Source organism: Gavia stellata, chromosome Z (genome assembly GCF_030936135.1).
Source record: "Gavia stellata isolate bGavSte3 chromosome Z, bGavSte3.hap2, whole genome shotgun sequence".
NCBI lineage: Eukaryota > Metazoa > Chordata > Aves > Gaviiformes > Gaviidae > Gavia > Gavia stellata.
Window position 1 is genome coordinate 20179807 of NC_082637.1, and position 18144 is coordinate 20197950.

At 41.1% G+C, this 18144-nt stretch overlaps 1 protein-coding gene across 2 annotated transcripts; it reads right to left on the bottom strand.

Annotated features, from left to right (window-relative positions):
* Positions 1-501: 501 nt before the first annotated feature.
* ESM1 (endothelial cell specific molecule 1) lies at positions 502-8951 on the bottom strand. 2 transcript variants are annotated; one of them, XM_009808439.2, is made up of 3 exons: positions 8528-8951; positions 4389-4544; positions 502-2257 (listed from the first exon to the last, which is right to left on the bottom strand). In XM_009808439.2, the coding sequence occupies exons 1-3, from the start codon at positions 8826-8828 to the stop codon at positions 2157-2159; spliced, it is 558 nt and encodes a 185-aa protein (XP_009806741.1). In that variant the 5' UTR covers positions 8829-8951; the 3' UTR covers positions 502-2156. The 2 variants fall into 2 exon arrangements, with proteins under 2 accessions (XP_009806741.1, XP_009806742.1); XM_009808440.2 differs by lacking the exon at positions 4389-4544.
* Positions 8952-18144: the final 9193 nt, after the last annotated feature.

Sequence of the window (18144 nt, forward strand, 5' to 3'; positions counted from 1 at the left end):
CAGCCGCCTTGTTTTGGAGGTGAAGGCGGTTGAATGGTATGGACACAAACCATTCTGGATATGGGCCACCACTCAGCTTCGGCAATGGAGAACGGTCCTCAGCAAATTCGCTTAAATAGATGTAGCCATTGTGAAACTCTTTCTGTGGATTTGGTAGCAAAACTGTGCCTAGTTTGCATACACTGTGGCTGTGCCATCACCAGCAGTCTTACTCTGTCACCAATGGATAGACAATAGACAGTGATGCATTCAGTTGTTTTTTTAATTGAACAATAATAATCATATACTTTTTGAAACCAACCAGCTTACTAGATTTACATTCAAGAACTCTTAATGTCATTTATGACACTGTTGCAAAATAGCAATAATGTATGCGAATATTTACTACATTCTTTAAATAATTCTCTTCGGTCTGCTGAATGACCGTGGGTTTGATCTTGCTGTCACTGAAGTCAAGAAAAAATTGCTTTTGATATCAGTAGATGAGAATCAATACGCTTGCTTGTAAATAGCCCAAGATAATATTGCTCCCTCAACACAGGTTAAAATGTGGTATATGCTAGTTTTGATATTTATGTTTTTGTGTCTCCAGTTATCATGGCAAGAGAGCCTGTACTGCCGTATGACATTTGGATGCCTACTGCTCTCATCGTCCTTTTGTTCTAGAGCAGCATGGTTCAGCGCTGCTTTCCCAGGTGAAAGCAGCCTGCTTCCACCAACATTGGCTTTGGATCAGGATTTGGACCCTATAAAGGCTTTGGAGTTTCTGTTGTTCATAGTTTTAAAAGTATGTTTTCAGATCCTGCACCAAACTTTGGCTGTGGTACTGTGTGTTCCTTCTTTCACTGAAGTCACTGTCAAAGCTCACATTGCTTTCAAAGGAAATATTCAATCCAAACCACATTTCCAATGAGAGTGCTCTGTGTTACAAGGCAGTTTGTAAACTCATGCAATACAGGTTCACTCTGACACAGCTACATCAGTTTCCATTATCTGAGCATCTGGTTGTTTCCAGACATATTAGCAAACCCATCTCAGTGTGGATTTTTATGTTACAAATATATTGTCCATTCTGGACTGAATGAGGGACTGCCAGTTCCTACAACACTCTAACCTACGTAGTTATTCTCCTCGTTGAAATGGGACCACTTACTCATGCAAGTAAGAAGTGAAGGACTGGGCACCAAAGCAGTGTAGGATGTGGCTGCACTACCACTCACTGAGGGTCCAAGTCTTCCCTACGTTGGATCAGATGAGCTCCCTGTGAGTCGCAGCTGGGCCACAGCCAGCGATGAAGATGGAAAGTACAAAGGTCCATTTGCTGGCCTCTGGCCTTGGACCCGCTCTTCCCCAAGAAATGCAGACGTCACCTTAATCACACCAAGGTAGCTGCTTTATAGAAACATATATATTAAATAATGCTAAGCAGCTTCTTTCGTTTCAGGTCCCCCTCTACAAATCTGTATAATTTACCAAGCTGCTGTTTCTCTGTAGAGAATTTAACTTTTTTAACACCTCGATACAATATATGTCTGCAGTGTCTTGGCTAAGTCATTCACAATGTATAAATGGAAATGCTAGGTGTATTCTCACTGAAGAAAGGCGTATTTATCTCTGAGGAATTGTCACCAAACTTCCAAAAACAAGAAAATTACTCATGTTGGTTTATTTAATTCACACTGTTGTGCTCCTACATTATTATTATTATAGTGATTCAGGGGTTTTGCTTTCTATCCTGGGATTTGTTGATGTGTATTTCTTTCATGTTGGCTCCACACCAATAGTTTCACTCACCCAAACTGTCCACTGAATTCAGTGCAAGCTTTCCTGGCCCTAGGCTGCAAGAGTCAGCCTTTGGCATTCTTTAAATGAGGACGGTGGAATCGTGTTGGTTTTTTAATATTACTATACATTCAGGAATCCACAATACATTTCTCTGTTCAAATACTTATCAAAACAAATATCAAAAATCATATACACTGTACAGTCTATTTTTAAGTAAACATTTTTCTCATGAAAAACAGAATCACAATTGGCCTTCAGAGGTTACATTTTCATATGCTATAGATCTACTTTGTTCTTAAAGTGTGTTGTTGCATATTCAATAATCTGTGAGAAATGCATTCACTTGAAAGTCTTATGAGTGTAAGTAAATATCAGCGAGGATTTAGCCATTTCATTACCGGAGAGCGAATAGCTTTCTCCTTAACGAATTCCTCTTTTACAGAATTGCCATCCCCTGATGCCATGTCGTTCTCTGAAAATATACAAAAATAAAGGTGGATTTCATGAAAATGAGAGAATTAAAATATTGTCATGCAGCAACGTCCCTGGATTTGGGAACGTTTCAGAAAAACCTCAGCTGACAAATCTTGCAGGAATCTCCCTGAATGCCTCTGATTATCTAGTTGCAAAATTTCTGCCAAATTATGTCATAAGCCAGATGTATTTTCAAATAGTTTAAGCATAAGGCAGGTGATTTGAGTTCAGTTTCCAGTTCTCACTGTAAGACTCCAGTGTGACACGGGACCAAGCAGCACATCCTCAATAGCTACAGCAGTAAATTAAACGTGCCTGGAGCTATTCTCTGACTGAGGCCAGCTGGCGTGCAATAGCCTGGTGCATGCCACTAAACTCTCTTACTCTCCAAAAAAAGGTAAAAGATATCCCGTTTGTCTACTGGAAATGGTCCCTGGCTGACACTGGTTCCTGAGCTGTGGCTGAGGTAGTTTGGCATGGCTAGCTAGGCTGGGACAAAGCATGCCAGCCACTGCCCTACTGTTTGACCATGAAGGCGGTCAAATTGCAATACACAGGAACATGCCCTTGCATCGTTAAATTTACTAGGGTATATGTGGCCATAATGTCTTTATAAAATATACAGGCCAGAAACTCGCCTGTTTAAAATACAGAAGCATTCACAGGTGTTTTAATTCACTGAGGATCTGTCCGAGATGCTATAGCTACCTCTGAAGACCACCATTAAATGAAACCCTGTGTGACCATCCCATGCAGTACTACCCACGGTGTCCCTGCTCTATTTCCAGTGACGGACCTCTGAGGACAGAAATTAGTGTGAAACCTTTGCATGGGTAAAAAACAGCATTTGTTTCTATGTGGTCAGGATTGCATCCTGGCTGGGATCAGACAAACTGATGAACATTGAGGCAGCAGAAGGTTTGGGACCAAAGGCAAGGGAGGGAGAGGAAAGGGGAGGAGGAGCTGATGAAAACAGGCTACCTGGGAAGGTTTTGTATATAGGCTAGATACAGAAAAAAGCAAGACAGGAATATTTTTTTCATGTTATTTCATCACCCTTGGTAATAAACAAAACCTGGAAAGGCAAAAGAGCAAAATCATGTAGTAAAATACAAAAGGATAAGGACTGATACATCTCGCAGTTTTTTTAAAGATCATTTTAAATGTGGTATGAGCATAAGCTGAAGAAGTTTGCTTCTGTCTAACCTTCTCTAAACAGAGAGGGGGGAAAGATAATGCATGTATTAAGGCAACAAACTCCAGATAGCTTAATATAACAGGAGAAAATAAGGCATACAAACTGCAGCTGGAGGAGAAATAAAATTCAGAGACTTTTGGGGGAAATCCTAGAAAAGCTCCCAGTAGGTCTAGGATTAAATATCTCATATTTATTTAAAATCTTTACATTCGTATTGATTTTTATTGATGTTTAAATTTAGAGTAAACATTGTTCAGTCAAATATACCTCGGCATCATCAGGTAGAAAATAGAAGGGGAAAAAATTTTAATCCCAGCTTTAAAAACTTCAGTGATCTCTCCTTCCTGCCTCAAAAACACTCCCATTTCTCACACACCTGTTTTTTAATTCCGGAAAGATCTGTTACAGGCTTCAAACATAATCTCAATGGTAAGAACTTATTCCAGAGATACTGTGATAAGTGACTACAATAAAACATTTCAGAAAACAGTTCACTGCAATGTATAAAGCTCTGTCTTCATGGAAAAAGACATTATTTTTACCATGTATTAGCTAACAGTAGTAAATGCAACCTAGTGAAATCCTATTCTACACAAAGTAGCTACATGCATCACATCTGAAATGACTAATGCAAATCCTAGCATATCTTCCCATTGCACAGGTGATGTTGTACTGCTAGCACATGCAACAGCTGTGAAGTATTTAGCCCTTGTTAGGATTTCAAAATGTTTTTACCATGTGTCACAGCTTACCTAATTCCTTGCCTTATGTTAAGGGAGCTGCCGATAAGAAAAATAAACGTACCTTGTGTTGTTAGCTGTTTGCACAGCTCCACCAAAGTACGCTTTACTCACAGGCAGCGTACACAGCATGGTAATAGATCATGTACAAGGTGGTTTCTGCTAAAATCAACTGCCCCACGAAGTCTTACCTGTGTGTGAAACTATTTTTCGGTGATTTGGAGGCTTTGAAGCAGACAGCTGAAAAAATGGGAACTTCAAACACTTCCCCGTTACTCTGTCACAGATGCCAGAGGGACAGTTGCAGGTTTTCCTGCATTCCATTCCATAGGTACCATAGGGACACTCTGAAAAATAGTAATATAGCAAAGCAGTCCTCAGTGATCCAAGTCAGCTGCCAGCACTCTTAGTAGTTGGTCTGCTTATATCCTTAAAAGTGGAAAACCTTTGAGTGGAGATCAGCTAAATCTTAACTAGAGGATTTCAGCATGCCGACTGCTTGTTACAAGTATTTTCCAGTTTTAACAAACCTTGACACACATTATATACATAATTTCTTTTCCTATAACTTATTTACAATGTGCTATTGGTACTCCTTCTATGAAATACTCATAGTATTAAAATGCAAATTAAAGGCAATATGAATGTGTAAGTATGTAATCATAGAGGATGTAGTTAAAGGATTAGTATTGGATTTAGAAAAGAAGAAGACTTCAGAAAGTTCCTGAATTCACTATTTGGGCATGATATTCTCTGACTTACATGACTCTCATGATTTAGAGCTGCAATCTATTGCTGGCACCGGGCTGCTTGTGGCCAGGGCCACTGCTCATAGGCTCGGTGGAGGCAGCTGCCCCAACCCTGAGGAGCTATCCAGCAAACACATCCTCCACCTGGAGACGCTCCCGGCTCTTGGGGAATAGCCTTCCCCTGCATGACAGCTTCTCAGACAGCAAACGTCTGCAGGCCCATGGCAGACAGCAAAGAGCTCACCTACACCTCCAGCCTAAAGAGTGAGTAAGTTCTAAAGGAATCACTGGTGCCAAGGTGGCTGCCTGGTTATACTGCATCTGGGCACGTACTGCCCCGATTCAAATCTCCCATCCCTGAGCCGGTCCATCGAGGAGCACCAAAGGCCAGCTGTCAGGATGGGACCAAATGCTTTTCAAAAAAATTGCCAGGTGCAGAGGATTTGCCCCATTCCATAGCTGACACATATCACATATTGGATCGCGTAACTTCCCAGAGGGTTTAAACGTAGGGTCACAGCCCTTTTCTTCTCTGCCTTGCTGTTGAACAGAGTACCTTTCCAGGACCATAGCTCAAGAGATGGAGACAAGGAAAATCCAGCTCCAACATCCCCTTTCCAAACCGCCAAACAAGAGGTCATCCCAAGAGAAGTTTGGGACGTCCCAGGAGAAAGGTCTTTATGCTCAGACTGTCCTTGTCAACCCAGGGTGTATGGTCATCTTAAATGGCAAGTCCTAGAGATTTTCCAATTCAACTCCCAAGGGCAGATGAATGACAATTCAGGGCTGGACCAAGGATCCATCCAGCCCAGGCTCCCACAAAACGCTTAAGAAAGAAGATGACCATGGTAAGCACAAATGATACCTTCCCCTTCATATTCTCCCCCATTTTCAGCTCTGGTACCTCCTGAGCCAGACATGGTTTCTGTGCATGTAACACCCCACAACAGGGTTATCCTTTTCAGTTTGCCCAGTCTCCTCTTGAAGCAATGCAAATACTTAGTTTTGCCATACAGCCCAGGCTATCTGAAAATCAGACTAATGCCCCAAAATGAAACCAACATTTTACAATTTGCTGCATGACCAATGGGTATGCTTTTGTAAATGAAAAGCACGGGAAAATCAACCAATTCCCTGCTAGGGACTGCACAGTGAATTCCTCCAGCCTGGAGGACCTCACTGAGCTTCACCATACTCCCCTTCCCAAGCAAGCACACTCTTTGATCTGCTGTTTGTCCACATAAAACAAAACAAAATCCTGCCAAAGTAAAACAGTTTTTGTGTGCACAATCCTCCCTGAGGGACAAGCTGAGAGCACACACCACATGGAGCATCAATCTGCCCGCTGCAGGTGCTCAGCTGCTCAGCCCAGAGAGGTGGGATGCAAAGCTGTGCACAACAGCATGGAAACAAGTCTGAGCCCAAAGCACTTGGCTCCATGTGGAATAATCCTGGCATTGATGCTGCTCTTCAGATTTGACAAAACTGAGATCTGAGTCAATTTTGCTGTTAGAAGATTTTGTTCACCAGGAGCCTGCTCCTAAATTGCAAATAGCTCCCAGTGGTCTAAGGGCAGCAAGAGCAGGTTCTTTACTGTCACAGTTATACCTTAGGTTTAGAGGGTATTTACTAATAGAAGTGTAGAGCACCAGTATTCCTTATCTGTTTTCAACCATAATGACATTGCCAGTAATAATAGTATGAGGCACTCTTATAATACTAAAAGTATTAAAAAAATTGCTCTGAAACATATATTTTCCATGTTTTACCCATTTTAGAAATAAGAAATTGAAGAACAGAGAGTTCAGGTCATTTTTCCACAACTTCAAAGTAAACCAGTCGCAGGCAACCAGAGAGAATTTAGCCATCCTGACTCTGTGAATTATTACAAACATAGAAGTTCTTAAAATGAGTGAGTGATCTGGTATCATAGCTATAAACGAATGTATAAAATAACAATACTTGGCCTCATACTTTGCTTGATAAAATTCACATACATACAGAAAGAGATTGTACTATCTCAGAGCTGAGATTAAAAAAGAAAAATAATTAGAAATTACATCTATAATATTTAATGCAAATAAATATATGGGCAATATAAGCCTTAAATAACAATTTACAACTCTAAGTCAAGATATGGCTTTATTGAAATTAATGAGAGTTTTTCCACTGACTCACTGGAAAAAAAAACATTTTACTTTACATTTTCTACAGAGCTTCCAAGATTCAGCTGCAGGGATTTGGATCTCATGTCCCTCAATGTTTCTTTTTTCCCATTTGAAGTGTGCTATTGCAAAGAAATTCCTATGAGGACAGTGAAAAGTATATAATCATTCAAAAGAACGGTTAAAAGAATTATAGCTGGTATCTTGCAGTGCAGTAATTTTTAATAAACTGAAGATCAGTCAACTATCTCAGTAAAATACTTTTCTGGGGGATGCACCAAAGATATTATCTTTATGCATAAATTCTAGTCTTTAGAAATAAAAGTAGTATTTTGGGTTTCACCCTCAAACATGCACATGAATTTGGTTTTAAATACCAATGTGAATAAGTGTGTGCTGTATGTGAGTCAGCCTGAGTGATTTTTGCAGCATCTGGTCCTAAGTCATTACTTTAATTGAGGCTATTAACACTCCTGATGTTTAACTGCCAAGACATCTCCATTTTCAAGGAAGTTATTCAAAGGCATACATGTATCTACTTACTGAAGTGGTACACAAACACAGGAAAACTCACTGCATTCATACTTTGCAAAGCCTTGTTTTAAAACAATTTATTTTAAAAACTTTCATCCTACTTCTTAGTAATTTAATACCTCCTCTCCTTTTAAAGACTCTACTTTTTGCATGGAGTGAGGATAGCTCTTAAATGAAAAATGCCATTATAGTCTATGACTAAAGAAATCAACATGCAGCATACCTGGAATAAGCTGAGAGCAGTGGCTGGCTGCTCATCTCACAGTCAGCTCCTGTTCTGTTATTCCCATCTTTCAGGCAGGAGGGTCTCTGTTTGCCTCCCCTGACCACATCCCTAGGGTAGCTGAGCACCTCAAAGGCAGGACTGAATTAAACACAACAAGGTCGCCAGGCGCTCAGGCACTGCTGTTATCTCCATCGCCCAGACCCCAGAGAGAGCAGCTGGTCCCTAGGCAGGCAGCCGGCAGTGCCGGAGGGAACCTTACCCCAGGGAGATCCCGGCAGGGGCAGGGACCCTGTGACAAGGTTGCACTTACAGGATTAAAGTCTTTGCAATTTATAGAAAGCCACCCACCAAATCAGCGGAAGGATCAGGACTAGTGCCTGGGTCTTGCCAGTCCCAATCAAAAATCTCATCACCGAGCACACCCCATCCGTATTTCCTCACACATGTCCCCAAGTCTAAACAGTATTCTCACATTAATAACTCTGTCCCGCCTACATGTAACAACTTTCAATACCAGCAGGTATTTTTCACTTTCTTCTTGGCTAAGGGCTGAGCTGGAAAAATCCCATTTTAGACCTTTCAAGCAGGAGGCAAGCTCTACATGTAGGTTGCTGTCAAACTGCCACAGTGGGTGCATGCAAAGTGAATATTGTTACCTTTGCAGATACCAAATTCATCACCAAAGTCATCCTCCTCAGTGTAAAACTGGCACTTCAGCCCAGGACCACACTTGACACCATCCATACCAGAGACGGTACGATAGCAAGTCTCCCCCAGAGCAGCTGCACACACTCTGCAACAGCCACAGTCATCCAGCACTGTTCGCTTACAGCGCAAGGTACTTTTACATGCGTTACTGTCACAGGGCTCAGGACAATCTACTGCATATTTCGCACTCCAAGCAGTTCCAGCGTGCACGGGCATCAGGAGGAGTGTGAGAAACAGGAAGCCCTTCATGTCTTGCAGGGGTAAATGCTCCGTCCCAAAGAGCAGGCTTTAATGCTCAGCCTGCTGGTGCCTTGTGCCGAGGGAAGCAGCGGTACAGAATCCAAAGTGGTAGCTGCACACATCAGCCTACAAGTTTATGAGCTTTATACAGTGTGTTGCCCACATGCTGCACCGTCGTCAGCTTCCTCAATCCGGCAGCGCTGCTGCTGCCAGCCTCCCTTGTTTCAGTTCATGAAATCCAGGATGAAGGTTGGATTAGCACTCTGCTGCCATCCAGGAATTGAAAAGCCTGAGCTGATGTAATCTGTTATGTTTAGTTGGTTGTTTTGCATGAAGACTAAAAACTCTCTCACATCCGTCTCAAATGCTCAAGGACGTCTGCCAAAAGAAAAAAAAACCAACACACACAACCAAAAAAAAAAACCCCAACCCTGAGTAGGTTGCATACTTTCCTGCAGGACAAGGATTGCTCTGACACTGGGCACGCTGCTGGCAGGACAGCTCTGCCTCACTAACACAGCTGATGCGGCCAGAAGAAAATCAGACTGAATCATCTCACTGCTGAAAGAATAATCTTTAAAAGAATAAATCTTTGCCTTCTCCTTCAAGGGGAGGTGGACAGTTACTTTAAGAAACAAAGTGAGATCATGCCATTTAACAGCCGAGCTCAGATGTTTCAGTGCATCGAAATGGTACTTTTTAATCAGTATTTAGGTGGAGATGAATTAAACATTTCACTCAAAGATTACTGCTAGAACTAAAAACAGGTCAGACAGAAACCATCATTTTGTGGGATCTTCCACAGGAAGTTCAGGAGAATGATCAATGAGCTGCCCCGACCTCACAACCAAAGGGGGAAATCCCCATCCATCACCAGCACTGTCTGCACAGCCTTAATGTGCATCCGGCGGGGCTGATCCCCTTTACACCATTTCTATCCTGATCAAAATCTGTGTGATGCCCTGATGTTGCTTTTCAATGAAATCAGTGTAAATAAACAGAAAATAAGTCTCAATTCCACCATCCCCCCGTTTTGACTTTATTCATGCTGCCAGAGCCTTGACAAGAAACAGCAAACAACCAAAGAGTTCAGTGTAACAGATGAGCCACCAGAGAGATGGACAATTCTGCTCTAAAGAAAGATCTACAGGAAAGGAAAAAAGGAATAAAGCTAGCCATAAATCTCTGAATACCAAAAGTTGCTGCCACTGAAGTTAGTGGGAACCAAATCAATCCAAACTTGTATGTGACCAGCTTGCCATTTGGGAATCCTGTGTCTCAAGTGGGCTGAGGCCACTGCCAGTAGACTGTCAAATAAAATGAAGGGTTATGCTGGAAATACAGGAGAGCAGGAAAGCCTTTTCTTCATGAATGCAAATGTGAGTTGATAGATCCAAAGCAAAATGTTTAACTCTTCTCTCTAGTGAAGAAGATGAGAAAACCAACCTCCTGTATGTTGCATTTGGGTACATTGTTCATATACTTCTGGTATATGTGGATATAAGAACTTGGATAGGATAGCATAGCATAGCACAGCATAGCATAAGAGAAAGAGAAGAGAAGCACGAGGAGAGGAGAGGAGAGGAGAGGAGAGGAGAGGAGAGGAGAGGAGAGGAGAGGAGAGGAGAGGAGAGGAGAGGAGAGGAGAGGAGAGGAGAGGAGAGGAGAGGAGAGGAGAGGAGAGGGGAGGGGAGGGGAGGGGAGGGGAGGGGAGGGGAGGGGAGGGGAGGGAGAGGAGAGGACCTAATATGTTTAACACATGTCAAAGGGAGACTACACTCAGGCAAATATTTGCAGGCACCCATCTTACATAGTATATAATTACTCGAAATACAGTTCTTCTAATCGCAGTTGCTTGCTGGCAGATGTTTATATGCACTAGCTCATGCATGTTTTCACATGTAATCTTGGACCAATCAGTGCATTTAAAGTGTAAAAATTAAAGCATTAGGTTGAAGTCTCCTATAAACTTACAAAGTGCTATTGGTAGCCATGAGGTGACAGCAATTAGCAGTAGCAGACAACTTCATCTACAAAATCCAATGCAGCTATCCTCTGGGAAGTGAAAGGAATACTTCAAACGTGGAAGTGAAGATTGCAGGTAAAAATTAAGGAGGAACAGAAGTGCAAGGTTATAACGAGCAGACAAATTAGAAATGGATGTGCTACCCCTGACCCCATCACAACTACAACATGGCAAAAGCCTGTTTTAAAGAAAAAAGCAACGCAATATCTCCCCCATAGTTCACAGGTCAGCAGAGTAATGTAAACCACTGCCCATTTCTGCTGGCATTAGCATCAACTAAAATTGACATTGGTTTATATTAATAGGTCAGGCTGTAGCCTGTGGGCTGAGGAGCCTATGTAAATCCCACTGAGTAGTCCCTCAGTGGGAGCGAGAGGCTAAATTCGATCAGAAGGCCAGGGAGCACAGCTGAGGGCAGTAACCATTTCGGTCCCCCGACCAAATCTGCTCACAAGGGTGAAATAGCCCAAAGGCACAGGTTGCATACTTAGTGCATGAGACTTTACAGGTCTGCAGCAGTAAGGAGCAGGAAGGCTCTCACTTAAGTCCCTTCCTTAAGACTCCCTTGAGTTAATTCACACCTGCCCTTAATTTCATACCTGCTTGCTCACTCAGAGGAGATAACAGAGGAGTGTGCAGACCCAGGCATTTATGCCTGGTAGTAAACACCAGCTGGTAAAATCCTGTTCTGTAAAAATATTTAGGAAATGCTCCTTGTATAAAACACCAGACAAGATCTGAAAGGGCTGCATTTCACGTTTGGGTTTCTCACGGGGAAAATGTCCTAGGGAGATGATAAATAAAAAAATTACACACAGATGTGGTGAGGAAAAGAAATCGTAAAAGAAATCAGCACACTCCCCTAGCAACTAGCCAATATTATTTGGAATAAGATGGAAACTGTATTCTGTGCTTGGAGCTAGAAGCCAAAGTAAATTATTACAATGGATCAAAAAATACATGTAATGGAAGAAAACAATATGAACAGATAGAGGCCTGGCTTATACATGAGTATCATGGAGGAAATAATGATACTATGCTCTTCCACACTGTCCGCTGATTAAGGAGTGAAATAAATCCAATGTCATTCCCTCTGGTTTTAATGTTTCTTTGTTTGTTTTACCTGTTGAATCCATTAAGCTTTTCTTTCCAATGAACAGCTTGATGCTGTAAAGCCCTGAACTAAGTTCTCCCCTGAATACTGGTGCAATGGGAATTAATGAAGCTTCCCCAGCTATCAACAGCAGAAAATTTGGCACCATTATTTACCTTGTGGTATAAATATACTTTAAATGTGGAAGATTTTCTGGATCAGATCAGATCAGTGCTAATTATTTATTTTCCAAATTTTCAGTATAAATTGTCTTGGTGCCAGTTTACATCATAATTACATCACTATATATAATGTTTGGCATGCCTTCTGGAAGCAGGAAAGGTTTCAACCCTTAGGTTCAACACTTTACAGGGAATTGAGCAATCACTGGTTTAGTATCAGCGAGCTGTGAACTGTGTTTCCAGCTGAATACTTCAGAGCACAGATTTTCTAGTTCTTCTGCAAATAATCCATTTCTCAAGCAAAAGCAGCTTGTGTGGGGGTCTTGAGGTTGTATTTCTGCCCTCTGAAAAGTTTGACCCCACCTGTTAGAGGTCCCCATGAAATGATACATGATTAATCTGTGCTGATACACAGGAGCAGTCTATTCATTAGGCCAATACTCTAAGGCTTTGTTCATTTTACTCTTTATATAGAGAGAGTATCATTCACTTCAATTCTTTTGGACTTAAGCATTCCAGCCACTGTCGTTATCCAGTCTTTTGAACATGTATAGTCAGGGTAAGCAGGAAGCATTAATATCTCTTTAAATGTAGGAAAAGGTTTAATGCATGACCCTTGTTGCTCATTTCCAAAAGGCAGTCCCTAAACTAAAAATATGTTACCGTACATTCCTGAACGATCCAACCTTTTCCCAGGCTTCCTTTACAAAAAGCCGTAAGCACAATGATATACAAGAAGCAAAGATTCAAAGGGAAACACCGAAAGGAAGCAGAGCTGCAAAGTCCAAAATGAAAAGCCAGAAATAGGAAGTAAGAGATAAGAATCAGGAAAACGAGATAGCGGCAAGGACTCCCCTTTGTATGATTTCTTTTCTTGTATCTTTTCAATGAATTGCTAATTACTCTTTGTTTCAACGGTAACATGGCAACTCAACTTCACTCTGGTAAAAATAGATGCTTTGGGACATTTCCTACTTGCTGAAGGCAAGAGGTGTTTACATCCTTTCCCCAGGCAGACCAGGTGCTATGCAGAGAACTTGGTAGGCTGGCTACCTATGCACAGACTTCAGGAGCTACTATATAAATGACTGGATATGGTGGGGTTATCTGCAGAGAGCCCCAGGAACTAGAGCCATAGCTTGATCGGAGCATATTAAAAATATACTTGCCCATAACTCCGCATACAAATGTGTGGCATGTCCAGCCTGGGAGCTGGAAGTCAAACTGAGTGCACATAACTTCAGCTCTGAGTTTCCTCCCCCAGACCTATGGCCGTACAGACAGAACTGGGCACCTGTCAGGTCTGTGCTACTGAGTCCACGTGGCACAGTCCTGTTCCTTCACAGGTTATGGTCATGGCCTGGCTCTGACTGAAGGATCTCTGCACTGTGTCGTCCATACACAGCGTGGCTATTCCCAGTGATTCTGCTACCACTGCAATGATCTGCGTAGCAGAAATCACTGGCTTTCCCTCAATTAGTTCATGAATCAAGTCAAATAATTCCACTGTGCTTGGAGAACGTGCTCAAGAGACAAAAAACATCACAGAGTGGTGGAAAAGCTCTACTACATGGCAACAGGGGACAATTGTCTCCAAGGCAGGCAAGTTTGGGTTTGTCACACACAATAAATAGGTAGTTGATATCAGTGGGGAAAAAAGATGAAAAAATAGGTTGTGATTCTGTTATGCTGAAGTCTTTTTTTTACTACTTTCATATCATCTACATTTCCAGAGGAAGAAAGGAGTTTCAGTGCCCAAGACCTCTAAGATCTATATTAGAGAGTTTCTCAAAAGTTTGAGAAAGTCACATACCTCCTCTGTACTTCAGAAAATGTACTTTTCTGAATACAGTGCTAAACTTGACTGATCACTCACAGCCCAGAACAATGTTCTGCCTTCACACACCCCCACCTTATCAGTAGTTTTGTCAGTAGGTGTTTCTTTTGTGAGACCTCTTGGTCCTAGGAATCTAAATCAACCTGATGAAGCCGTATGTCCAGGTAGGAAAAAAAGCCTTTCCACATAGAAAAACATCTGCACTGTTTTTCACAATTATTGATTTTCAACCATTTGAAATAATAAAAAAAAAAAGACTCCTTTGGGAATGATCTTCAAATGTTCCGTTTCTTTATCAATAAAAGAAAACAAGATGTGAATGATGGTTCTTTGCACGTTCTACTTAGGTGCTCAGGTGCATATACTCTGCCCATACGGTACGCAGCTTTAATGATGAGATAATGTGAAAGATGTCGTGTCTCTCACTACTTGACATAATTAACTGATGTAGGTATACACACTCATTTCTCTATTGCCATGCAGCCTATGCTCTCAGTAGTTCTCTGCAGAACTAGAATAAAACATATTAGACCAGAACAAGCATTTTCAGTAGTTTTGTCATGACATAAACAATAACACAACAGTCAATAAAAGGACAAATATTGTGAATTTCATCCTTTCCCTACTCAATGCGAATGATAATTGTACTCTGACTCCATCAGCCCCTGATAACTAAGCCGAATTCCCATTTGAGAAATGCTTGTTCTTGGTACCTGTGCAGAATCTCAAAGTGCACCATTTGGTTTTCAAATCCTAGGTATAGATTTTAGAATCAAATACTTTAGGATTGGTGGGGAGTATCCTTTTACTTGCAACTCAAGCTGATTTTGAACTCTGCTCTTTAGGGGAAAAAAGGTGACATCTCTATAGACACATGCGAATAGAGCCATATCTTAAGTATTAATGCGATTTCTAGTTTTCTGTACTAAAACGTGGTTTTGAAAACCTTGTTGCAATTCAGCAGTGCTATTGTCTTACAACATTTCTGCAAAAGTTTTAGCTGTGCTTTATTTATAGTTTAGACTTGACTAAGTAGCTATTTCCTGTAATGAACGACAAAGCTATTAAGAGCTCAGCTCTTGTACTCCATGGGTTGCTAACAAGAAAATCTGTGGTCATATGTGTAAAATGTTGAGTTGTTTGAGTTTGGGTTAGGTGTCCTTATGAGCTAATATTTCCACGTATTCTTTGCAATATCGCCAGGATAATAAACTTTCCATTGGCAGGGAAAAAACAATTTGAACTAATTAATTTAGATAAGCAAGATGATCAAATTTGTATCAATCATCATTTTTCCTCAAGAAGAAATCTCTTCCTTTTCATAAGTACCCATCTTTGAAGCATAAACACTTTCCAGAATAATTAGATGATCCCAGAAAGGCTATAAGAGGACTTTGGCATCTCCTAGGTAATAAAACTTCAGGGAAGAGCCAGACAAAGGCTGAAAGGAGTAAGGACACCAATGGGAACTGTTAAAGAATTTTCCGCAGTGTTACACACACTTTCTTACCTTACGATGAGTGGCTGTTTTATCCTGGCTTCTCTCTGCCACACAATCTCTCCAGCTTACCCTTAGTCCTCATTATGCTGGTTTTCTTCACTGCTGACATTTTCATCTCTTTATTTAAAAGTCTTCTCTCTCTCTGATTTGTATGCAGCTTTATTCTTCACAAGTCTACTTTTGCCACACACAAAACGCACCCTAAAAATAAAAGTGGAACAGGATCCCTTCAGCCCATCTTTATTCCTTTCTCTTGTTCACAGTCCCCCCACTCTGTCCATCTCGTCTATCCAGACTGAAACCTCTTTGAGACTTTAGGCTAACTAGTGTAGAGTCTTCTTCAAGGAGACCTTTGACAGTTGGTCTTCAGGCATTTCCATGCTATATGCAATTGGTATCGACTTCAGTGAACAGATTTGGACATGAGTTGAATTAATATCTTGGCTTCTATGAAAAGATACACCAGTCAAGGTCTCCCAGAACAATGCACTTAGAGGGATCTAGCATAGGTCCATTTGTTTCCCCAGGGTGTCAACAGGATTTTCATGCATGCACATGCTTCCTACATCCTTTGTCCTTTGCCTCATCAATCACATGGCTGTATTTTCAAATATTTTTTTTTTTTTTCCTGGGCTAAACGTATCGTGGGTGAACGCTGACCCGAATGACATAAATAGATTGCCACTCATTTCACTGGGGCCAGGATTTCATGGAATATTTTCAGTGTGTTATGATCCTATCTGCTGTAAAGAAACCAAAGCCAGTTCAAAGCTTGTTGTGTGTGTTTTTTACTCAAAGTAAGGAATGGAATGTTTGCAAACAAGCTCTAATTAGAAAGCAATGAGGGGTAACAGCTGCATATTGCCTGTGATAAGTTTGTGTTTCATTAAGTGACAAAACTGCCAGAAAGCTTAGAATTATAAGCCATAAACCTAAAAACAGCCTAACCACTTCCAAATATATTTTAGCTCATATCTCATTATTTTCAACTTTAATATATTGCTAAGAGAAAAGAGGTCTTATAAGTAACAGGTGTTACAAGTGCAGAGCACAACCTTGTATTCTTACTCAGAAATTTGATAATTTATACATATTTAAATCCATTCATCATATTTGAGAGAATGAAATAAAATCCGGTGAGTTGTATTGCTTTTTTATTTTATTCATAGATCAACCTTTATTATTTGATGAAAAACTTGATGTTAATTTTCAGTCATTTAATCAAATGCCCAGAAGCTTAATCCTTTAAGGCAAATGCCTGAAAAAAAAAAATTGAGTCAATTATTCAAAGCTGCAACTATTTTCCCAAATAATGAATCTGACTGACTGAATATGTGATTTCTGCATACTGGCATATTCTTATTCTCTTTTGCTTTATCTTCTCAACTATCTTAGTCTGACCATGGGTTATTTTAGATGTTTCCTGTCCCTGATAGAATAAACTATTTAAGCAAGCAGAATTTCTGAAATAGTTCACAATCAGATATACTTTCTTAGATGATTTAACTAAAACCAGACAGTTACTGCTTAGCCCCCAATCCTATGTTCTAATTGCCCCCAGTGCTGTATTATGGATCCTCTTCACTGTGCCAGGAGTTGTCCTATAATATTCTAGACTATGAATTCTGGCCGGTCGCTGGGTGAGTATCTCATCCTGCCTGTCGAGAAGCTGCAAAGGGGACCAAGAGGAAGGTCAGCTACAGATGGTGGTTGACAGTAAGAAACAGCCCCCAAAGCTGTGGTACACGAGATACTCGCCCATGTGGATCCCATGAGGCCAGTTGGGCCAGAATTGTGCAATAGTATCTTCAGTTCTGGCTTTAGTGGCTTTTTCTGTTTTATAAAATAAGAAATGTTTTTTCATTTTATAAAGCACTGGTAGTAAACAAATAAGTTTGTTTTCTACAACCAACACAGAAGGAAAGGATTTTTTTGTTTGTCTATTGCTTAAGATAAGTGCCTGAAACAGGACATATGAATCACTGGCTGTGCCCATTGAAATCCACCCAGAGTCACCAGCAGTGTTTGGCTAGGCAGATGAATACTGCTCGGGATGGCTAAGCTGGAATCAAGCATCATGAGAAGGGAAAAACCCTGCCCAACACAGCTGGTGGATTAACAAACCCTTCTGAAAACCACTGTCCCAAATATGAATATCAAGACTGGTAACCGTTACCGTGTCCCTGACTTCAGTAACTGGGTGCAGGACAAACAAGGGGAGGGAAAGAGGCCTGGAAGAGAAACACTTTAAATATCCCATTAGAACTCAGTCTATATCTTGCATTATCTTATCACCAGCTGTGCTCTTACCTCATGCAGATACTCTCAATATTTCTGCATAATGAGTCCGAGACCACCTGATAAGATTAACATCATTGTTCATAAGACAGAATACACAAAATTGACTTTGTTTAATAATTCAGGGCTCTGATGTGCAGTTCCTGTCAAATCTCACTGTGGCGCTCCCTGGCTGATTGCTGCTGCAGCAGAGTCTCATTTCACAGCTCCACAGACTAATTCACAGGGCAGCAAGTTAACTCAAACCACCCATTTCCACTCCTGGAAAAGCACAAACACCACTCCCCTCCATCGACAGAGGTGATAGCTTCTGAAGTTGGTGCACCTTGAATCATGAGCACCGTAGCCCCCTGTATCACACCTTTAAGCACACTCATGTTCTCAAGTA